The sequence below is a fragment of the Tyto alba genome, unplaced genomic scaffold, assembly GCF_018691265.1.
Source record: "Tyto alba isolate M040663 unplaced genomic scaffold, T.alba_DEE_v4.0 Super-Scaffold_28, whole genome shotgun sequence".
NCBI classification, from domain to species: domain Eukaryota; kingdom Metazoa; phylum Chordata; class Aves; order Strigiformes; family Tytonidae; genus Tyto; species Tyto alba.
This window is the reverse complement of record NW_024881302.1, coordinates 9,886,036-9,910,331: the sequence shown is the minus strand read 5'-3', so window position 1 is coordinate 9,910,331 and position 24,296 is coordinate 9,886,036. Positions and strand designations below refer to the sequence as shown.

The 24,296-nt window shown below is 48.5% G+C and overlaps 1 protein-coding gene across 3 annotated transcripts; it reads right to left on the bottom strand.

The window, feature by feature from the left end:
• Positions 1-11,559: 11,559 nt before the first annotated feature.
• Positions 11,560-22,948, bottom strand: CLEC19A (C-type lectin domain containing 19A). Of its 3 annotated transcripts, none has more exons than XM_032983534.2 (5): positions 22,628-22,946; positions 16,827-16,992; positions 16,241-16,334; positions 15,338-15,470; positions 11,560-11,730 (listed from the first exon to the last, which is right to left on the bottom strand). In XM_032983534.2, the coding sequence occupies exons 1-5, from the start codon at positions 22,716-22,718 to the stop codon at positions 11,717-11,719; spliced, it is 498 nt and encodes a 165-aa protein (XP_032839425.1). In that variant the 5' UTR covers positions 22,719-22,946; the 3' UTR covers positions 11,560-11,716. The 3 variants fall into 3 exon arrangements, with proteins under 3 accessions (XP_032839425.1, XP_032839424.1, XP_032839423.1); XM_032983533.2 differs by lacking the exon at positions 11,560-11,730 and adding an exon at positions 13,959-14,492 and having other exon boundaries at positions 22,628-22,947; XM_032983532.2 differs by lacking the exon at positions 11,560-11,730 and having other exon boundaries at positions 14,523-15,470; positions 22,628-22,948.
• Positions 22,949-24,296: the final 1,348 nt, after the last annotated feature.

The window sequence follows — 24,296 nt, the reverse complement described above, 5'->3', positions numbered from 1 at the left end:
TTTTAAACTGAAAGAGGGTAGATATAGATTAGATGTAAGGACAAAATTCTTTACTGTGAGGGTGGTAAGGCACAGGCAAAGGTTTCCCAAAAAAGCTGTGGCTGCCCCCTCCCTGGAAGGGTTCAAGGCCAGGTTGGACGGGGCTTTGAGCAACCTGGTCTAGTAGAAGGTGTTCCTGCCCGTGGCAGGGGGGTTGGAACTAGGTGATCTTTAAGATCCCTTCCAACCCAAACCATTCTTGTGATTCTATGAATCAGTGATCAAGTTTGAGGTGGAACTCAGGGTCAGCTGTAGCACCAACTGCTACTCCCCAAGACTCTCAGGTTGTGAGTTTCTCAGGCCCACAGAGACCAGGGAAGGTAAGCAAATTTCATCAAAACTGTCATAATCCACAAGAATTATGACATTTCACAATTAGTTCTGCTCTGAAAAGCTTCGCAGAGACAAACTTGCCACCCAAGAGGAATTTTCTCTCCCAAACTATGAAAACCCATGAAATAAGGACAGTAGCTGGATTTCCACCCAAATGAAGGACACCTCCATCCCTGTGGTCTGGCTCAGACCCCAGCAAATCCCACAGGATTTTGACTGCCATTGGACCAGACCTTGTACAGGACATGGGATGGTCTGAGTCTGACCCCATTCTTTCAGGGTTACCTCCCTGGTCTGACTGCAACCCCACAGCACTGGTCCAACCATCACCCCAAATAGACCTATATTATTGACAACAACAAGATCCAAGCTGGAGATGCCTCATTTCAGTGGTGGGAGCTGTGATTCATTCTCTACAGCCTATAGCTTTTACAACATATGGCAATGCTTTTTTATAAATCCAGGATGGAGAGAGGGAGAGACAGCACGTGTCAAACCAGGGAATGTGGCAAGATGCTCGTCTGGTAACAAAGGCGGCATGTGGCTGTAGATTGGCTCCTGCATCCCTCTGTGCCTGGAGGAGACACGTGGACCCCAGGAAAGCCACCACGGCTGCTCTCCATCCCAGCACCCCACTCGCCTGCTGTCTCACCCATGTGAGCTGCACTACTACTGTTCAGTCTACTTGATTTTGAAATGGTGAATCCAATCCAGAAGATATCCCTGTGTATTTTTGGTAAATTGAAGGAGTTCAGATTCTAACTTGCAAAAAGTATTTGGGTGGCTCCTCCTCCTGTCCTGGATGGTCTCACTTCTCCCAAGATGCTGACAGGAAGATTTAGCCCAAACTAAAGACAGATTGTAGTTTCAACCACACAAACTTAAATCTAGAAGCAATTCCACTGACATTAACGGTGGTGTTCTGAGTTAATTCCAGCATGCTAGAAATGAGCATCTCACCTAGGACACAGGCAGGGATAGATGAATAATCAATATATCATTATGTATGCCTTCTCCTCCTCTTTTTTTCCTGAGCCAATTCAGGAATAATCTACCATTGCTACACATCTTAATGACTTCTTCTGAGGACTGCATTTGCAACACACATGGTTCCAGGTCAGCACTGCCACTGTGAGCTCCAACATAACATCAACAGAAGCCCATCAGGCTAGGGTAAATCCCATTTAAATGGAACCACTCTAGATTCAGGACTAAATCATTCAAAGAAAATCACAAAAAAGTATCCAGGAGTACAGACATTCAATAAGTCATCGGCGATGGCTGAAACAATTTAACCCTGCAGTTGTGGAAGTGGCACTTAATTAGCATTCTTATTGCAGAGTCATGCACTGATCATTCAAAAGTGTGTTCAAAAAGTGGCCAGAGGAAATCATACTGATGCCAGATTGCCAGGGATGCAGTGGAGATGTGCTGCACTATCTGCATGATGATAACTTGTAATACAATAGCCTGCACCAGCCACAGTCTTTCCAAGCAGGAGACACCCCTGTGACAGCTGAGCCCCCCACAGAGCGAGCAGCAGCCCCTGACCCAGCACAGCTCCCACCCAAAGCAGGGCCTGGAGAAAATTCCTGACCAGAGATGGGGTAGACTGGATTTCTGATTCATCAGGCCAAGATTCGGTCCCTGAAGCGTGTGATGTCCAGCTCTGCCTGGGACTCCAGGAGGCACCAGAGATGCAAGCTCCCAGCACTGGTTTTCCCAGGGTGATGAGCACCATAGAAGCTAATTTATTTCTGTCTCCGTCCCACTGACAAATCAAATCCAACATCAGTTTCTGTTTGATGAAGCTGCATGTGAGATCACCTCTGCTTTGCTTCCTAAGATAGCCAAGCACATGGCAGACCTTCACCACGTTGGAGGGGACACAAGAGACCAGTGACCAACATGAGCTTTCCCCAGAAAGCTGATGCCTGAGTTCCCAGAAGTGATGAAGGGCTGAGCCGGGACATGGCTGAGATGGATCCTTGGCAGACCCCGGCACACTCCCAGGCAGGTGTCGACTGCCCCAGCCCTCAGGGCTCCATGCTTAGCTTCCTTGTCACCTACTCCTTTGGAAACCTCTTGCACATCTCAGAGGTAACACTGCCATCTCACAGCTCCCCCCATATCAGAAATTGTGTCAGAGTCCCCAGCATGCTTAAGCTGCTTGGTGCCATTTTAGGGAGCCTGAGCAACCACCATCACTAAATCCACTAAATCAGTGTTTGTCCACTAAATCAGTGGAGCTTTAAGCACACACTGAGAGCCTCGGGACAGACAGGCACACATATAAAGCCTCCACTTAAAAAATTAAAAAGCCTCTAAAGTGAATGCCTAAGATACAGATTAAAATAATTTAAATTGTGTGGCCCCAGCTCCCATGTACAACCTGCCTGTGCATCAAACCTCTGCACACCCAAACATTTCCCTGCAAGATGGAGAGGTCTGAAATGTGGCCAGGCTCTGCCCCTGCATAAGCCCAGCTCCAAAATCAGTAAAGACGTTATTTTCAGGAGATCCACAATAATAGGCATGGGATTAGAGGAAAAAAAAAAAAAAAAAAAAAAAAAACCAAAACAAAACAAAACAAAAAAACCCAGGCAGAGCGCAGTTTTCAAAACTAATCTAGTCAGGGGGATGTCTTCATCTCCCAGCAGAGCTGAGCCACACAGATAGTCACTTATCCACGGGGCCATTCCCAGCACCTGGCCAATCCCCAAATCCTCATAAACAGAATTACCCCCAAACCTGTAAATATGCTCAGTGCTGCCAAAAACCTTATTGACTATTGGGTCCTTTGTCTATAAACCCTTCTCAGCAGAGTATGGGGTGCTCATCCTTCAGCTCAGCCAGCTAATCAGGATAATGAGATGATATGCACTGCAACTTACTACGCTATATAATCAGCCTGAAATTAGGTTTTAGTGTAAATCTTACCAAATATGTCACTTGGAGCTTCCAAATTATGAAATTAGACCTTTCTGCAGAAGAAATGTCCAGAGACCTCAGTGCTGGTTACTCTGCACAGGCTGAGAGGAAGGGAGAGCGAGATGTGGGACATGCAGAGGATGTATGTGTGTTTGTACATAAAATGGTTATGATATAATAGTAATGCAATACATAAATATCTATGTGTATATGGTTAAACATGTAGATATAATGAATACGTGTGTGTGTGTGTGTGTGTATATACTGGGGAATAAAAACCAGGCCAACCAGAGCAGCAACAAATGTTCCTTAGCTGCCTCCCAAGCTGTGAACCAGAAGAACAACCACCTCAAGTAAATGTATATCAATGCACACAGTCTGGGGAACAAGCAGGAGGAACTGGAGCTCCACACCCAGTCAGAAGGTTATGCTATCATAAGAATAACTGAAACATGGTGGGACAACTTGCATGACTGAAGGATCGTGATGGATGGCTATAGGCTGTTTCGTAAAGACAGGCAGAGAAAAAGAGATGGAGAAGTCGCACCTTTAATGTATAGAAGTCAATTACAGAAATTGTGGAAATCCTATGGAATGCCTCTGGATCAAGATCAGAGGGGTTGTCTCCAAGGGGGATCTTACATTAGGCATCAGCTACCGACATCCAAACCAAGACGATAAGGCCAACAAAGCAATATTTGGGTCACTTATGCAAGCTTTGGGTCAATACAACCGGGTTCTTATGGGTGACTTCAACTACCCAGACATTTGTTGGAAGAACAGTGCAGCAGCTCATGCATCATCTACCAGGTTCCTGGAATGTGTAGAAGACTGATTCTTCATACAAATGTTAGATGTGCCAACCAGGAATGAGGCATTGTTGGACTTACTACTCACAAACCAGGAAAACCTGCTTTGTAATATCTCAGTTACTGTTAGCCTTGGCTGCAGTGATGACAATATTGTGGAGTTTAGGATTCTGCTGACATGCTGAAGGTTAGTACCAAGACAAATGTTTTAGTTTTAGAAGAATAAACTTCAGCTCGCTCAGTGACCAGTTGGGAGGTTTCCGTGGGAAGCTACCATGAAGGATAAAGAAGCTAGCAACTGCTGGGAGTTTTTCAAGAACACTCTTCTGGAAGCCAAAACCAGTTCATCCTCTTTAAAGGTAAAGGAATTAGGCAGAGCAATAGACCCTCTTGGCTTAACTGCAAGCTTCTGAGTCTGCTCAAAACCAACAAAGTGTACCAGAGATGGAAAAGCGGATGAATACCCATTGAGAACTGCAAGGGCATTGCCAGGGTGTGCAGAGACACACTCGGAAAAGCAAAAACTCAGCTCAAATTGAAATTGGCCAGAGATGCCAAAAACAATAAGGAAGGGTTCTTCAAGTACACAAACAAGCAGAAACAGAAGGAAAACATTGGCCCTGCTGTTGAACAGGAGAGATGAATTAGTGACCAACAATGCTGAAAAGGCAGAGGTTATCAACATTCTCTTCACCTCTGTCTTTACCAGCACTGTTGGGCTCCAGACCCTGGGAACAAAAATCCAGGTTGATGCAGAGACCCACTGTCAGCAAAGGAAGAGTCGGTACGTGAACTATTACAGGAGCTTCACCCCTACAAATTGAGGGGCCCTGACATTACCCACCCGAGGGCATTATGAGAGCTGACTGATGTCATTGCGAGGTAGCTCTCCGTAAACTTTGAGAAGTTGTAGAGACTGGGGGATGTCCCAGAAGACCAGAAGGTGGCCAATGTCACCCCCATTTACAAAAACAGCTTAAAGGAGGATCCAGGAAATCACAAACCCATCAGTCTTACTTCAGTCACTTGGAAAGTCATGGAATGAATCCTCCTGGGAGCTATCACAAGTTAAATGAGTCACATGACTGGGAAAAGCCAGCATGGATTCACCAAGGGCAAATCATGCTTGACAAATCTGATCATCTACAACAAAGTAACCTGCTCGGTTGATGTGGGACAAGTGGTGGACATTGTCTACCTGGATTTCGCCAACGCTTTTAATATGTTTTCCCACAGCCTCCTCCTAGAGAAACTGGTGCATTATGGTCTGGACAAGGGGTCTGTGCAGTGGGTGGGCAACTGGCTGCCAGGCAGCACCCAGAGGGTGGGGGGAAATAGCTCCTTTTCAAACTGGCAACCTGTCACAAGGGGGTCCACCAGGGATTGGCCCCAACACTGTTTAATATCTTCCGAAGTGATCTGGATGATGGGATCAAGTGTACCCTGATGAAGCTTGCTGATGATACCAAACTGAGTGGGGAAGTGGACACCTGGGAAGGGAGAGCCACCCTGCAGGGAGACCTGGCTGGGCTGGAAGAGGGGACTGGCGAGAACCTTATGAAGCTCAACAAGGACAAGTGTAAGGTCTTACACTGCTGGATGGTGGGAAAACATCATCCATCAGTGCAGCACAGGCTGGGATCTACCCAGCTGGGGAGCAGCTCTGTGGAAAGGGACCTGAGGGTCCCGGTGGACAACAAGCTCAGTGTGAGTGACCAGTGGGCTGCAGCAGCAAAGAAAGAAAATGGGATGCTGGGCTGCATCAACGAGGGCATCACCAGCAGAGATAAAGAAGTCATTACCCCACTCGACTCAGCGCTTGCCAGGCCACACCTGGGACACTCTGTTGAGTTTTGGTCCCCGCTGTGCAAAAAAGCTGTGGGCAGGCTGAAGAGGGTCCAGAGGAGGGTCACAAAGGTGATCAAGGACCCAGGCATCTTGTTCTATGAGGAAAGGCTGAGAGAATGGGGCTTGTTCAGCCTTGAGAAGAGAAGGCCTAGGGGAGACCTTATCACCATGTTCCAGTATTTAAAGGGTGGCTACAGAGAAGATGGAGACTCCCTTTTTACAAGGAGCCACATGGAAAAGACGAGGGGTAATGGGTACAAGTCACTGCTGAGGAGATTCCAACTGGGCACAGGAGGAAAGTTTTTCACAATGAGAACAACCAGGCACTGGAATAATCTCCCAAGGAAAGTGGTGGATTCCCCAGCATTGGTCACTTTTAAGATTTGGCTGGACAGGATGCTGGGCCATCTTGTCTCGATCATGCTTTTGCCAGAAAGGTTGGACTAGATGATCCTTGAGGTCCTTCCACCATGGGATTCTAGGATATACATGGTTAAGTGTTTTCACTAGGCTTGCTGGAGGCTGAGCATTTGCAGGATTCTCCAGAGAAGTCAAGTTTTGAAACTGCAGTTCAGGGGAAACTAACAAATGGAAAATGGGAGGAATGTTATCCTTGAACTAACATACTATCTGCTAGACCAGGAAGGTGTTGTTTAAAGTCACACTTCAGGTAGTGTTTTGGAGACAGGAGCTCCACAAATGTTAGGGAAAACATACTTCAGCTAGTAAATAAAGGTACCATTTTAAAGAGAGCATACTGCCTCCCTTCAAGGTAGGGTTCAGACAGCCCAGATGGTGCATTTGGCCTTTTCCCAAAATAAACTCAACACTTCTCTTCCTGTTGGACTCTGCATTTCCCCATTGCATGGGACATCAGTCACAAGGGTTTGTTTTCTCCAACAGCTTAATGAGGTCTGTGCAAAAGACAAAGAGCAGGGCTTTGGGATGCACTGCCCTATCAACCTGGATGCGGGGGTGATGGTCACTGTCTCCCTGAGCTGCAACCCCATTCTGTGATCATTCTGCACATCCAAAAATACCTCCCTTGTTCTCTTCCACTTCTCATTTGTGAGACATAAGAGTTGGGGAAGGATCCCCTTCTGCTTATGAGAAGAATTTCAACAAATTTCTAATAAGGAAAAGGTGTTAAGCATGTTGTATCTAAAAATTTCCATTAAAAAAGCAATATAGCCTTTAAAGATACAGAGATACTAAACCTATTGCATTAGGGTGCAGCCACTGGGCATATGCCACTGGTTGTGTAGGTTCTCTTAGTGAGCACAGACAAGACCGCTGCCAGTGTTGGAAAATTCAGACATATCCCCCAAATGGCATATAAATAACGAGATCTTTCAGAGAAGGATCCGTGACTCATCTGAGAAGAAAAATGGGTCATTCACTGCACTGAGCCATCTGAACAAAACAGCAGCTTTTTGGGGGTTTGCTCAGTTTAAACCAGAAAAATGGAGAAAGTAATCTGAGAGAGGGTGTGGTGGCTGTAGCTGCCAGATAATATGAGCAGTGAGAGCCCGCACTGGCATTTTAAAATTAAAACCCCCACCCTGACAGGCATTTTTTGCCTTGCATGGTTGTATGATAAAATCAGAAGTGGAAGAAACTGCAAGCATCCTTCACTATCACCTCACCCTGCTCCACCCAAAGCCTCAAACTCACTAGTCCTTCCCCAAAAACTCACCAGTCCTTTCCCAAGTCACATCCTGGGGGTACTCAGAGTTGAAGGGACCAAACCCACCAGCACCAGGATGCCTTGGGAGCCTGATGGCTATTGCCCTGGCAGTCATCCCTGCAAGGGACATCCCTGCATCAGGGACTACCCAGGGGGCCAGGATAACATGCAATGAAAGATAAAGTTACTATAGATGCAGAATACACCTAAAAACGTCAAATTGGAGCAAGGATTTTTGTGCTCTGCCTGTGTTACTGCCAGAGCAGAAGCTGCTCTGTGTTACCTGTGTGGTTATGGGGCCCAGGGTAATAAACAACAATGAAATCCCAGTCAGGTCAGGGGTGCGCAGGGGATTGGAGGGATCACATGCAAAGCAACACACGGACCCCTTAGACAGCTACAGCAGATCGCTTGATGGAGTTAATGCAGAAAAAAGGGCAGGTTACAAAACTGGCATTTAAGATTTCATTAGAGCTGTTAATCTTATTGCTATTACCAAATTATAATTGCTTTCACAACTCAGCTAAATCCAGGGTAACTATCCATACTAGATTAATACGTTCATCATTTTCATTCAGCATTTATTTGGGCCCATGACTTCATATGATGCCACATTAATAAAGGCTACGGCCATTTCCTGAAAGAGTTTGCCTTATATACTGATGAAATACCACATTTAATTGCTTTAACCCTCACTTCTGCCATTTCCTTCCCCTCCCTCTGCCTATGACCTTCATGTTCAGTGTCTGCTGAGTGCAGCCCGTAGCTGGTGGTGGAAAGATGGATGAGGTTGGCCATGATGGGGAGGATGAGGTCCAGCAGCCCCATACTTGATGTGGGCACCAGTGCCAGCACTGCTGAGTAGACTGGGAGCCCACAGAAGTGTTACATCCTCATGCAATCTGCACAAAAGAAGTTCTATCTACAGACCTGTCATGATGTCCTGCCTCCTAATTTAATCATCTCAACGAGGTAAAACAGGAATTAGTGGCAAGTGGATTTTTACCATGAAACAAATACTTGACAACGAATGCTGAGCTCTTAAACTGCTGCTGGATTGTGGGTCAATTGACTTTTGGGAACTCATGGTCATTGCATATAAACAGTATGCAAATCAAATTGATTTTGTCTTCAGGATAAAAAAAAAAAAAAAAAGAAAAAAAGCCTTCCCTATCTTCTACAGCCACCTCTGCAAATTCAAGCCAGCCCTGCAGCACTGTCCTTTCCTGGTGCTCTGCAATGAGTGCCCACTTTGAAATACCAAAAGAAGAAATCTTCTCCTGCAAGCCTTCCCCTGTCCTGTCCTTATCAAGGTCCTCCACAATAAGTTACTCGGGTTTTGTGTTGTCCCAAGCAACTGCATGAGTACAAATGGATGTCAGAGGGTCCGAGCAGAGCGAGCACACACTTCCTAGGCCAGACGTTAAAGTACTGGGTTTCTGTGGGGGGGATGAAGCTGTAACACACACCACACTCCAGCAAAGTTCCCATTCAGAAATCTGCTTAATAACAGCACTAGTCACTGTCATACAGCCCTGACAAACCAGAAGCTATCGGCCTCCTGACAAAGAGCTTCACAAACCATGCAATCAACAGCCCACCATAATTTTAAAGAAATACAAATGAGCAAATATCTAGTTGCCATGGTAACCCCAAGATCCAGACTACATTTTTTGCAGATTACCAAATACAGCTACATTTTGCCAAGGCAGCAGGAACGTGGCAGCCGAGACCTCATCTGGGGACTGCAACCAGATATTGCTGAGGAGTATCAGCTCTTTCATCAATCTGCCCCAAAAAGCTCCACCCTTGCTAACTGACCCCAGGTGATTCACATTCACAGTGCCAGTTGCAATTCACTTCTCTCTCACCTCACCTGTGCTTTGGCTCAGTGGCCTTCAAGGCTGACCACTTTTACGAGCAGAAACCACAGTGGGAATGCACTCCTGTTAGATCTGTGCATTACTTCTGATCAGCAGCATCTCTGGAAATTTACACACAGGAATGAAAGTTTCCAGCCAAGTTACCAAGCTCCTGCAAAGCAAAAGCAGTTAATAAAAAACTTCACCATCCTTTGTAGGTGGCTGTGCCATATAGCCCTGCTCCAAAAGTGGGGCAGGGCTGCTGACCCATGGCCAGCACTCCCCACCAAGGCAGTTTTTGCAGGAAACCTGGAAATCCTTGGCCACAAAAGAGAGGGAGACCTTTGGAGTAACAATAAGGAGCAATCAGCAGCAAAATGGATCCTGGTGCTGGCATGAGGCAGCCCCTGTGCTGAGCCAGCCCCATCCTGGGGTCCCCCAGGCTGGAGGAGCCCCCAGCAGCAATGAACCTCTCAGGGGGGAACCAGTGCTGCTTGAAGTTTCACTGAGCTTTTGTAATTAATTAAGGTGCCATCACACACCAGCAGCTTGCACAGTTTACAAATCACCCTTTAATCATGTCTCTGGCCTTTCTCTTGACCACCATCTCAGCTGAGCCCCCTGCCCACCCCGAGGGCAGCAGGGCTCAGCCCTGCCTAGGAGATGCATTTCCCAGCCAGTTTGTCCCCGCTGGCTCCCACCATTCTGCTCACTCCCCGGCAGCAGCAACGAGCAGCTGGCACAAGGTGGGGTGGAAAAACCCTCCCGCAGAACAGGAGGAACATCTCAGTTAAACCAACATCTGCTGGGACCTGCACAGCATGAGGCCAAATCTTTCTCGCCTTCCTCATGCCCCACTGCTCTGTCTCTCCCTGCCACGCGCGTTTGGGATGCACTAAAGCTGGGGGGTTTAGTACTAATATCATCACACAGATAGGTAACAATTTGTCATACAGTTTTGTGGTTTGGGGTTCTTTTTTGGTGATGGACCTCACTGCCACAGTCAGTAAATGTCTATAATTTACTCACTGAGCTGCTGGAAGCCTTTTTTTTTTTTGGCTCTGAGATATTTTTGTTCCCTGTCAAAGGGAACTGCTCTGCAGCATCCTTGCCCTGGGGCAGGAGCTGTGCCCATGCTCAGGCAATTAAAACCAAGGGAAACCAAAGGGAGGGGGAAGGAGATGCAAAAGAAAAAGCTTGCAATTCAGCTGTGCAGGCCTTATCCTCCCAATAATTTTCAGGAGAAAAAAAATCATACCGAACTAATAGAGGAAAGGACAGCCCAGCTCAACCAGCCATCTGAGCAGTCAGGATTAGAAACTGGGGAGGAAAATCATCCCTGGGCTGTCTGGCAGCACCAGCACACCCAGGTAAGCTGCTGACAGCACAGCACTTGTCTTTGCAGGTCCCGTCCCTGCACATCCAGCAGCATATTTCAGGAAATAAGGAATAATAATACTAGGGAAAAAAAATAAATCAAAAGGCAAATGGCACAGGCAGGCCCATGTCTCCTGCCTGCCATGCCAGGGTCACTGCCTGGGGCTGAGCGCAATATTGTTTCTACAGACCAAGAAATGGGATAGAGGAAGGTAAAGGTAATTGTCACCAACAGACAATTATTTTGTTCACTCCCAGGCTACATCACACACTGCTCATGTTTACCCCAATTTTCATGCATTACAAAGGAAGATGTTCAGCTCCTAAAAAACTCAGCAACATAAAAGGACCCTCGGGCATCAATCTCTTGCAAGTGATAAGTGACGTGCAGGAGAGTTGTGGGAGAGTCGTGCCACTGCCAGGTTTCCCACTGCCTGCACCATATGGCAAGTCAGGACAGAGAAATTTGAGATAACAGGCAAATTAAGGGCTATGGGACAAGGAGTACAGAAAAATAAAATTTAAAAATTTGTCATGAAGAGCTGGAGCTCCTCCCAACCAACCAAAGTGTGGGACTGCCTGTGCCAAGAGAAAGGGCACATCCCATCTTCCATTGAGAACTGACCTCGCCAGATCTACTAGAAGTTCAATAAAGAGATGAAAACTCCTGCTATTTTCTGAATTTTATTTGATTACTGAGAAACAGAAGACACGAGCGAGGAGAGAGGGTTGTTTTTTCAGTGAGGACCTTGGAGCCTGGGGAGAAAGCTTGGGAGGTTGCAAAACAAAGCTCCTATTAACTTTGATCCTGACTTCCAGGTCACGCATGTTCAGTTCTTTTTACCTGGAAATTAAGATGTTAATTGGAGCTGACAGCTTTCATACATTTCCTCATTAGCAATATTTTTAGCCACAGTAGGGCCCAAGTCTTCAAACATTTTCCCAAGGAAAGGTTTTAACCTTTCTTTTGAAACATCTCATGCCACTTGCAGTTTAAAAAAAGAGCTTTTTTTGCCTTGAGGTGTACTGAGCCCCAGCCATGGTGAAATCTCAGTTCCTCTGAACAGGGCACACAGGAGGAACAGGGGAAAGAAACTGGGGAGAGGCAGCCTGGGTCCTGGAGTGGAGCTTGGCACCGTGTGGCAGCATCACCCAGCGGGGCAGCCGCCCCCCCGGCACCCTGACCCTCCCCGTCCCAGCGATGGGCTCTGGGCACAGCCGAGCCCAGGGGGTCTCTGCGGGGTGTGCTGGCTCCAGTCCCCAGTCACTGATCACCACCAGAGATGGGACCACCCCTCAGCACCAGAGCCTGGAACCAGGAGTCGGTCAGACCCACATCCCAGGCCACGTGGGTGTCCGACCCTGCTGTCCTCATGCCAGCACAGGACCCATCTATGGGTGACCTCCAGGGCAGTGATCAAAAGGGCTCCTCAAACCCTTTTTCTGCCAGAGATCAGATCCTACATGTTGGCGTTTTGTTAGCTGCTTGGATCCAAGAACATGTTTTTTTCAGAGCTGTTTTTTTTACATACCGTTATCATCTGTATGTAACTTACTGTTTTCAGATGAAGCAAAAGCCTTGAGAAACCACATTCGATGTTGTCTCCTGCCAAGGACTGAAAACTATGCAAGTTTCTTACTTTTCATATGTTTATATGGATAGTGTGTGTGTGTGTATATATATATAAAATCCCTTAAAAATAATATAATTTTATTCATATGTATTATCCATTTATGTATTTTTATATGAAAATATTTATATATATATAAAAATACATGATCATGGCTAACAGTATTTCCTTGCTTTAGAAACCTGCTCCAACACACATATTCCACTTACAACACCACTGTTACACCCCCCACGTTTTGCAGTCTCTCTCCAAGTGGAAACATATTTTAGCTGAAAGCTGTGCTAAAACCTCCCAGAGGAGCCTCAGTTATTTACCTCATTGTATTCAGTGTATGGCTCTGGAAAGTCTTAGTTTTGAAACTTTACATTTCTAAGATGGTGACATCAAGGGAGACCAGACAATTTGGAGGATACTTTTACTCATCTTTGCAGGCAGCAGCTGGGACAGGGCAGCCCAGGGCTGTCCCAGCTGCTTTGGTGCTTTGAGACCTTGGGGCTTTGGCAGCGTGGGGATAAAAAGGACACATCACTCCCAAGAAAGGGCAAGGAGCCAGAGCAGGAGATAGCCCCCTCTGCACGGGGCTTCTTGCAAAGCCACCTGGATGCCATGGGGCTGTGCGGGACCAGAGGTCACAGCACAGGGACTCTCCAGAGAGCACTGGATTTATTGCACTTGACTGGGTCCAGTAGTGCCCTTGCAGCCACGTCCCCTGAAGGAGAAGCATGTTTTTGCCTCAATAGCGCTGCCTTTCCCTTGGGTCCTGGCACCATCACAGCTCTATTTGCACCCAAAAGCCCTGCAAATTCACCCTTGTGCAGGGAGGAGGGTCCCATCTCCCTGCTGGGCAACTCAAACAAGGCACACTGAGGCTGGTACAACCACATGCACCTCCCTAAAAATAATTTACCTGGAAGACAGAAGTACTCTGTGGTGCCAGCATGGAACAAGAGGACATCAACAACAACTGCAGAAAAGAGCATCATCTTGCTGGGAAACAGAGTTACACCAAAAGTTACATGCTCTCCCCACCCAGGAAAGGTTTGTAAGAGTCGGCTGTCCCTTGGCTGGTGCACATCAGCCCTTCACCCACCTTCCTTGTCATTTGGGCAGCCTGGAGCAGCCAGGGCCAAATCCTGCTCATCTGCTGAGGGCAGGGCTGTTGCGAAGGTGTGGGGTGCTGGGTGGCCCCACACATCCCATGCGGTGATGCCGTGTGGCTGATGGGGCCGGGTGAAGGGCAGGGAGTGCACACAGGCTGCCCCATGGACCCCCAAAACCAGTCAGCGTCAATAAAATAAACTTTTCCAGGCATGTGCTTCCCTCCAATACACCTTTTTAATAGAGAGCAGATTGGTGTAAAACCAGCTCCTGCTGCACAAGGCCCCACGTCCCCAGGGAGCCACTGCTACTCGAGTGTTAGAAAGACAGAGGAGCCTCCACCTGCTGTTTGCCATTTATTTTAGCGGAGAGAAAAATAACACGCACAAGAGGCATTTTGCATAACTTAACAGAAAAAAAACACTTTTCCTGCACTCTTCACAGATCAATAGTCAAAATAATTTCCTACACATGGCTATTTTTTGGTGCTAAAAGTTTGGTGTATTGGTAAAATCTAATACACTGTGATAGTTGATCTGAAACCCAAAGCCAGGCTCAGGCTTCTGGGGCTCCTTTGCTGTTTAACACAGCTCCCATTGCCATTTGCCCATGGTGAGGGTGAACACTGGGTTCATCCCCATGGCACTCCCAGGAGGGATTTTGCAGCCCGGGTCTGGCTCAGGATGTGGAACAGCTCCATGGCTCTCACCACCCATGCCATGTCCTGGCCGCTCTTCCCTGGCACGGCTGGAGAGGTGACCCAAAATGAGGGGGGGGCATGGGCAGCTCCAGCAACCTCAGTCCAAGGCCAGTGAGGGGATCTTGCAAACGAAGGGGAAGGCTCTGCCGCAGGCGTTGTCATTCCAGGAGCGCAGCGCTACACCCCCGCCCCCCCCCCCCCCAAAACAAAACAAAACAAAACAAAACAAAACAAAACAAAACAAAACAAAACAAAAACAAACCAGGCATTAGCTGAAAAAAGGTGTGAGGAGGTAACATGCACTAACCTTGGGACTAGGACCTCCTGCCACTGTGGGGGCTTTCCCTGGCTGTCCTCCCATTTGGGCTGCTCCCAGCTATGCCTTCTCCCAGCATCTCCATCCCCATCCTGGGGATGCTGGCAGGGATGCCTGGCCCCAGCTCAAACATGGGAGCAGTGAGGCCGCTGCAAACACAGCCCCGTACTGCACAAAATATCACCAGGTCACACGTGGATGGGGCGTTTAGGTATGTCCACAGGATCTGGATACACCTGACTGGTCTCACTGGAGATGAGGGCGTGAAGTGAGATTTTTGCACAAGCGGGGTCTTGCCCTACTTCAGCAAGTGGGGCCTGAGCGAGGGAGGGAAAAGCTGGCAAACTGAGGGGTACTTCCATTGGCTGCACGTGGGAGGGAAAATTGCAAACTTTGACCATTGGCTAAATTCAGTAATTCTTCAAAGTGGGTGATGCTCCCCTCCTGCTGCCACTATGGAAGAGGGAGATGGGCTGTGAGCTGAGGGAAAGCAAGTGTTTGTGTGTGTGTGTGCGTGTGTATGTGCATGGTGAAAGAGAAAACACATCCTTTCTCTGCAAACTACAAAGAAAATAGTAATAAAAATTAAAATGCAAACCCTCAGCCTGCCAGCAACCTCTTCAGAAAAGCATAAGCCGCAGTGGATTGAATTTACTGACATGCAAATAAGACTTAAGGTGCCCTCGATGCCTGGCACGGCACTCACCGCTGCTGTGCCTGTACCAGATCTGCACACAGTCCTCCTCCTCCGGGATGGAGTGGATCCCATCATCTGGCTGACTGCCGTCCCAGTAGTGGTAGTCGTAGGAGGAGCCGTCCGTCCACTCGAAGTGACCCTCCTGGCACGGGGTGAGCGGAGAAAGGCCGCGATCACAGAGCCACGTTTGCAGAGGGTAGGGGTCCCTCTCCCACGTAGATCCCATCCCCATCCCCAGTGCCACACAGCCCGGGGTCACAGGGAGAGACTGTCACCGCTCAACAAAGGCCAAACAGCACATTTGGGTTTTACAACTGAAAACTGCCCCTGGAGAGCCCCAGCATTCACAGCATTCGCACCAGGAGAAGGCCAGAAATTAAGCCCATCTATTTTTTAATACACCCCTCCAATTCTCTGTTCCTTTTCCTTCTCCATTCCTTTCTCAAGATCTACAAAAAATTTGCTGGCATGGGACTGTTCTCCTGATGGTCTTGATTTTTCTTTGTTATATATTAGACTATATATTTCCAACATGTCAGCTTTGAAAAGTTGCAGAGTATTACAAGAAAGCAATGAAACTTCATGATTTTTGACACTGGAGATTTTTCAGTTTATTTGCTCTTCTTGGACCAGGAGTACAATACTCTTTCTATTAATCCATTAATAAAATAATATGTGAATAATTACTAATTACCAATCTATTAATTCTAGTAACACTTTTCTTTTAGAAGAAGACTGGAGGGGATAAAATTACAACTTTTCCCACATGAGCTACGCAACAGACCCTACAGCACCGCCTGATCAACGGGTCTATAAGGAGCAAAAAAAGAAAACCAAGTGGCTTTCCGGGGGAAACCACAGGTAAGTGAATTTTTCAGAGCCATTTCCAACATGATTACGGGGATCTCTCACCTGCCGCAGGTCGTTGAGCCCCGTCCAGATGTCGGTGGGGATGCCTGGCACACGGCTGTTCACCAGGTCGTACACGAAGACATTTTCTTCCCAGCTGGCAAAACAGAACAATATGGATCCACTGAGGTGGTATGTCAGGCAAATGGCCAGGCGTGCCCCTAAGCATTTGCCCTACGGCATGGCCAAATGGGTCCCACTCTTCTAATTGCCATTGATTACTTTCCTGGGTCTGTGCAAGAGGTGTGTAGTGTGAGTGAGAGCCAGGGGAGAGGGAGTGGGGGAAAAAAGCCTGTGTAATCGTGTTGTATTTCTATCCCTTTTTCAAGAGTAAAAAAATACAGTATTGGGAAATTTAGGGAATATTACATCAGTATTCCTGCCAGGCTAGAAAAAAGCATTTTTTATGTCACCTTTGTGTGCCCAGTGCATCAGACTTGACCCGATCACCACTGTAGAAGGATGCTTAGGGTGGAACAAGAGCTTGCAGCTGACACAAAGGTTGTGCTGTGGGACTGGGACTTCATCCCCATTTTCCTTCTTCCCCAGACCATGCCAGGATGGGATGACATATTTCTGTGCCCCTCACCTGTGGATGGAGGCCAGCTTGGCTGATCTAATGCCAATGGAGAACTCAGCACAATAGAGGTCGGCTTCAGCCCAGGTTTTGTTGATGGGGAAGTACCGGTAGCAATGGCCTTCGTACTCTGTCCAGAAGAGTGGGCAGGAGTAGGCGTGGACGGGCTCCGGCATGGCTGGGGGCAGAGCAGAGGACATCCAGCAGCTGAAGGTGAAGCCCTGTGGCTGGGCAGCCGATCAGGCAGTGGAGGCAGCAGTGCCCAGCCCTGCTCCCCCCACCTCACCCAGGAAAATAACCACCAAACACATGCATGGAAAAACTGACTGTTGCAGAAGCCATGCAAAAGTTTGCAAAAGCCAAAATAAATTTGCAGAAGCCGTGGGTTTCTTGGTTTTAGCATCTGCCTAAATCAGGAGGGACATTTCAAGCCAGCTTGACATCGTTTTAGGCAGAGGATGCTTAAAATAAAGACATGGACATTTGCTACTGAGGAAACCAAGATAAGGGCTCCTCTTGCCTCTATCAGGTACTACCAGAGCCGCCGTGCTAGGATGGGAGCTGACAGCCAGGGGCTGCAGGGTTATGGCCACACTCTGCCCTCCTGCTCTCACTTCCTGCAAGGCCAACTTGCACCTCCTCCCTCCAAGCAAACCCCCTCACTATCCCATGTCCCTGGGCCAGGACACAGCTGTGCACGTACACACGTGTTGGATTTCGGCCCCATAAATAGCCGGACGAGGCACGCGTGCCGCCGGGAATGGTGCCAGCCTATCTCTCTGCCTCCCACTGCCAGATAAGAGCTGTGGCCCACGGAGCTGCTCCTCCTCCCCCGCCACTTTTCAGCACAGCAGGGAAGTTACCCCAAAAGAGGCCATTTTAGGGGCAGGATGCATTTCTGGAGTCTTTGCAATCGCCGCTGTGTAAACACTGCAGCAGTGTTAACACATCCCTCTGACCTCCTCCCATCACACGGGGAGGATGCAGCACACACACAACACACCACCCAACACGAACACACACGCAACCTCCAGATCTTGTGGCACATAAGCTTAACTCTCTTAGGTGGTGGGTTTTGAGCTTTGGGGAATTGCCAGCGCCCCCCCCCCGAGCCAGTTCCTGCATCTCCATGAAGTCCTGGTCCAGGGTCAGTGCTGCTGTCAGAGGGACCGGGGGCAGAAGGGGTTTATGGCAGACGTCAGATGCCATGAAACTATCCAAGCAGGTAACTGGCTCAAGCCCGGAGAGGTCAGGGTGGAGCTACAGGGCCTCTGGTACACCTGGGCTGGAGGGGACAACCTTGGGGCTGGAGGGGAATGGTTTTCCCAGAGGGTAGGGAGAGCAAAACCCTGCCAGCAACCGTGTGGGATGCAGGAGCGGTGAGGGCAGCATCGGTGTGGGGAAAAGAAGCGAGGTGAATTCAAAGCAGCTGCAGGAGTGTTCATGGAGCCGAATCCTTCCCTGTGCCACCGCAGGCAGCTCCGAGCGATAATTTCATATCTCATCAGCTTTTTCCACATGGGGATCTCTGTTTTACAAACAGCCTCCAGCCAGCCCCTGGGTCCCTCCTGTCACACACCCCCTTCCAAGGCAACGAACCACAAACGCAAAGAGCCTGTTTTCCCTCCTGAGCAAGGCACGGAGGCCAAGCCTACTGCCAAGCCCTGCGGGGCTGTCACCCCATCACCTCACCTTGGGACCCCCAGTCAACCCCTCCGGAGGAACTGGCTGGGAGCAGCTCTGCACCCACAGCAACAAACCTGCTGAGAGCAGCAAAGGGCTGAGAGGCTCTCTCATTCTTATCAGCACTAGTTACTGGCTGTGGAGGAAAAAAGATAAGGCACCCCAGGCTGGAAAGGAGCAGGATAGCTTTAGGGGAAGGTGCCCAAGCTGCAGCCAGCTCAGTGGCAATGCGTGGTTCAGCTCTCTGATTCACACCCAGCCATCCTCGCATCGGGAAAAACCTTAGAACAGCCCTAGAAAATGCAAATCATTCTATTGTAGCAATAGAACAGAAGGACCAGGAACACAGACAGTTGATGTGATTTCCTGAGAACAAAGCCCTCCTCCCTCTGTGATGCTGGCCAGGGTCCCTGTCCCCACAAAAAGCGAAGCAGAGCAAAGGCAGACGGTCAAACCCACGGGAGGAGGTTTCAGCTTCACCACTGGGTCATGGATGAGGCATGTCCCCCCCATTCAGAACAGGGCTGGGATATCCTCCCAGCTCACAGCAATTCCAGACTGCTGCTCCCTCCTGCCAAGGGCACCGCAAGGGACTGCAGCAGACAGGCACCCCCAGCAACTGAGATTTTATTATAGAGGCTGTGAAGCACCTCAACACACTCTTCACCTCTAGCAGCATGGTGACAAAATTCACAGGACTTAACCCAGCAGCATCCCTGGCAAAGGGGGCCCTTCGCTCCCAAGTGCTAATTGCAGTGGGCGTCCTGGTGCCCTGGCTCCAAGCTGGGTCCTACTAGCACCCCAATCGTCTGGGAAAATCACCCTCATTTTGTTCAGAGCAGCCAAAACCAAGTCAGAGATGGAGACAGTCGTTCTTTGTTATTCCATACTGCTTCCCATTAGGCAGAATTAATTTGACGAGCTTCAGTGAACCAGAGGTGCCTGAAGGAATTTAAGGTTAAACATACCGAAGAGGAAAATATGGGAGGTCAGCATTTAATTAGCATCTTTTCTGTTAGGTCAGGATCAGAGGCTTTGCCTGTCTCTTTGGAGGAGAACTACTGCTCCCAGTTTTACAGGCAGGAACAACTGTGGGTGCTGCTTTATCTAAGGTTTTCAGGGGCTATTTTTAGCAGAAAAGCCATAAGAAATCAGATGTATGCTTGTGAGTATAGGAACCCACTCATGGCTCCGCAGGAAAACTTCATAACCCAAGCCAGCAGCTGCTGATGGTATTTGATCTAAAAGGGGACAGGAGAAGCATTTTGGGGTTATTTAGACTAGATCTTCACTTTTAAGCACTCCAGCAAAACATCAACCCAGCAGGTCCTGCACACAGGGCAGAAACAGCACAGTCACTGTCTGTGCAAAAGGGGCTCCTGCCAACCCCAAGTCAGTTCACCCATTTATCCCCAAATTCCTGGTGAAAAATGATGGCAAGAATCCTTCCTCCTTTTTCTCATTTACAGTGCGGCAGATTTGTCAGGGCCATATTTTAACACAGCACCAGCAAAATAGATGTCCAGACTTGATTGAGGGTAGGATTCATATCAGGTAGCTGTTACTAACTCAGAAAATCTGATTTGTGTCAGTGCCAACAAAACTGGAGCCTTTTTACTTATTTACTAGCTGAGACCCACTGCAGAACCACCAGGAAAATCACTTGTCAAAATCTTGCAGAAGCTGGCATTGCTCTGCCAAAAAGTTTCACTTTCCCAAGTGGCCACTTTCCAATTAGAAATAATTAACTGAGAAAATCCCAGCCAGTTTCATGAGGTTTTCTTATCCCAATATGCTACTGAAAAAGATAAAATACCAACTGTGTGACTCCCACTGACTCAGCTAGTGAAAAGCATGTTTTTTCCTGAACAGCTTCATCCTAAATTGCAATGCTGCCTCACCTCCAGCGATCTGCAGATTTGTGATACAAAGTTTGGGGCTAAGACAAGGTTGACAGGAGATGCCCATGTAAGGAAGACTCCCGGGGGCTGCAGCTCCATCAGAGGGTTTTGGACAGCAGATCAGATCAGGTCAGTGCTGGAAGCAGATGCTCTTCTTGCTGCAGAGCACTGAAGAGCTCCGTTTTATCAACAGCTGACAACTTACCAAAAAGCTCAGAGACATTAGGAGACACCTCACTGAATTGCATGGTCTTGAAAGACCCCCCCTTGACACATCCATAGCCAAATGCGGCTGTCTGACCTGAAAAAGCTGGTGAACCTCTTCAGCTCTTGGCAAGCAGCTGGGTTTGGAGGGTGTCCATCAAAGCCCAAGAGGCTTGTCCGAAGTTAATGCCAACCGAGAAGAGCTGAGGAGATCCCTGTCACATGGCAGGCTGGGTCCTTCCCAGTGCAGAGCTGCCCACAGAGCCTCTCTGCTGGTACCCGAGCGCTGTGATGCCGAGAGGGAGGGATGGGGAGCGCTGCCCAGCTGGCGGTCAGAGCTGGGGCTCAGGATGAGCATCCTGGTGCTCAGCAACACCGAGTCACCTCTCACCAGCTTGGGACCATGGGGAGAGCCAGCAGCACGGCTTTACCCTGTGTTGGCACTGCTGGAGCAGTGGGCAGTTACAGGGGATGTGTGAGACAACAGGGTTGGGACAGGGGACCCCCAGGGTGACTTTGGCAGAAGCAGCCTATGGCAAGGCTAGGCGGGTTCAAAGTGCCAGCTGAGCCAGACCTCCATCCCACCACAGCCCCAACACAGCCATCAGCCCACATCCTCCTTATCGAATAAAACCAAAAAATAAGCATTAAATCAGGGGTTTGGTGGGCAGGAGCATGTGGCAGGGTCTAAGACAGTGCTTTTGTGTGATGCTCGGATGCCTCAGGTCTCCCATGGCTTTAGGAGCACATCCTTAAGTCCCTACACTGCAGCCATTATGGACAAACAATCCCATCTCCATGTTATTTGAAATATTTGTCTTCTATTAACAGATGAAAAAGTTTCATTCTTAGCATTCACCTTCAACACAAGTAGATCAGGGGAGGGTTTTTGGTCTCCATGTGTCTGGGGGGTGTATGGAGCTGGAGGGGACAGTACCCATTGATGGACATGAAGCTCATTTAATAACTGCAATATTTTAGACACTCTGAAGTGTTTTTTAAGGTGTATATTACAAATTTCCAAGTAAAACATTAAACACCAGTTGAAGCACATTGGAAGCTACATCTGTTCACACAGAGGGCTTTGCTTTTCAAAATTCTGTAATGAAACCAAGCTCATTTTACAGCTTCAAATCTTCTGCCAGGTATGTTTGGAGACGTGAGGCTATGGCAGATGCCGGCAGCAGCCCTCCTGCAGCCGGCACTAACAGATAGGAGTTATCTTGCACAGTTTTTTTCCTCCTTAATTAGTCTGGGAGAAGCTCCCACAGATTAGGCATCTGGCAGGAAAGCCAGGCTCATATCGATCCTTTTTCTCACAAACGCACTGAACAGCACTTAACAAGTCCCTTTCTGCTCACATTCCCATGTAAATATAACAGGGTGTGAACAAACTAAGAGTAGCAACTCTCACTTGCACCAGCCCCATGAAAAGGTTTGCAAGAAACTTAAGTGACATATAGCAGCCAACATCACCAACAACTCAGGAAAAAAAAAAACAACGGGGGGGGAATAAAGGGGAATCATATATCTGTGGTTACTTTTCACATGCAGTAAGTGTGAATGAATAAAGAGGGAGTCACGGTGGCCCCCCAGCCTGTCCCGCCAGGCTGCACGGCTGCGGTCCTGCACCACTCACACGTGTGCCTCCATGCAGTTATTTCTGCCCACTGCCCCTGCCTTCCATGCTGGACCCATGGCAGAGACAGCTGAAGGTCCACAGCACCGTGTCACACGAGCACACGTTGCTGAAGGCAAAAGAGCAGCCTCTCACACACAGAAACAAAGCCAGCCCAGAGATCGCTTCAGTATCCCAGGAGAGAGAGACTGGGGCTGCTCATGGCATGTCCCCCCATTGAAGAAGAAAGTTGATTTCAAGGAAAGTCAGAGATTTCTGGAGCATTTGGAGAAAGGAGGAAGCCAGCTGCAGACCCTGCGGGAGGTACGCACGCTCCTCTCCCCGCTCAAGCCATTGCAGTTTAAGGCTACCTTTACCCCACGCCGCAATCAACGCTTTGCACTCACCTTGGCTGATCTTTATGTTTGTCTGGGGGAAAGCCTGAGTGGCAAGCAGTGCTGTGGAGAGGAGCACGCACACGTCCCAGCCAGTGCCCATCGCCAGGGAGGGAGGACTGGGCGCTCCCCCAGCTCCGCAGGCAGCTGGTTGCAGGGGTCACTGCTCGGTCCGGGACCTCCCAGCTGTGCCAGGGAGGCTGCCGGCGCAGCGGTGGATATAGGCGCTGTGCTGCTCCCTCCCCCAAAAGCAGCGGCTCTCCCAGCCACACACACCTCCCCACCCGCCGCCGGCTGAGCCCGGGCGTGCTTGTTTCATCCCACCCCGAGGGACCTGTGCTCAGACCTTTGCCCACAGCCTGGCTCTGGGGGTGCACATCTCCTCCCAGAGAGCCTTTATCACATGCCAGTCGCTGCAGGCGAGCAAGGAAATCCCTTATCTGACTCCCCCCCTCCCCAAGACATTATTTTGTGACCCCAGTTTAGCACTGCCCAGCTGTGCTGCGCTGGCCGCCTTGTCCCGCAGGGATGTGGTGGGCACCAGCAGCCAGGCGCAGAGCGGAGCTTGGGGCAGACCTTCACCTTGGGGTGCCTGAAAAATGTGCCCCTTTGGCCTTCTGTGCCAGGCCAACAGCCCTTCGAACACCAGGTAGAGTGAGCAGCCGGCCGGCCAGGGCTGTGTTAAGGCAGGGGTCCCCAGGGCTGCAGGGAAAGCACTGCCTTGTGCCAGGCTTCCTGCAGGCTGTAATTGTGGGGTTTAACCCATTACTGCCCCATTTTGTGCATGCTTTTTTGGTTTTTGTTGTTTGGTTTTATTAAAAAAAAAAAAAAAAAACCAACAGAGAAAGGCAATACTTTGACACACTAAAACAGCCGTGAAGGGGAAACCACCAGCTGTGCCAGGGGGCCCAAGGCTGTTTCAGGAACTCACACTATGCCCATCTGCCCGGTCTGTGCCAGGTCCATGCAGTCTGTAACAGCAGAAAACTTTCAGCATCAGACAGAAGTCAATATTATTAACAGTCAGTATTATCTAGCACATCTCCTTTCTGTGGTCAAAATTTTTTTGGGGAATAAACTTCAGATTCTTAAAAATACTGTATAAAGTCCTTTCCTAACCATTGCCCTGGTAAGAGAAACAGCATAGGTACAAATACTATGAAGTTTTGTGGTCCTGCTTCATTTCCAATTTATGCCTTAAATCAGCACTGAATGAACTTCTTAGGAACGCAATCAATGCTATTCCCTTTCTGTTTTTAGCTACAAATTAAAATTTTCATCATTTTCTGGGACTTCAGTTGGGATGACCCATTTTTACAGGCAAGATTCAAGTAGAAACTATTTGGGGTGACACAAAGCTTTCAGTAAAGCATCCAGATGTACTCCAGAGACAGCACTCATTCAATCAACTTTCATATATTATGTTTTCTTTGCATTAAATAAAACCTTTTAAGAAAACTTCCCCCTTGCCCCCGTTTGCAGATCCATACAGCGATCTGAAACTATGTGGCTCAAGAATAAGCCTATTGATACATCAGACAACTAAAAATTAAGGAATTTAGAGTATTAGAAGCCAAGACAAGACTTCTCCCTTCTCAACTGTGTGCTATCCTCAGATAAAGCCAGCGTTGCAAGCAATTATCAGCAAACTGTGGAACAAAACTCTTTCAGCATTATTAAC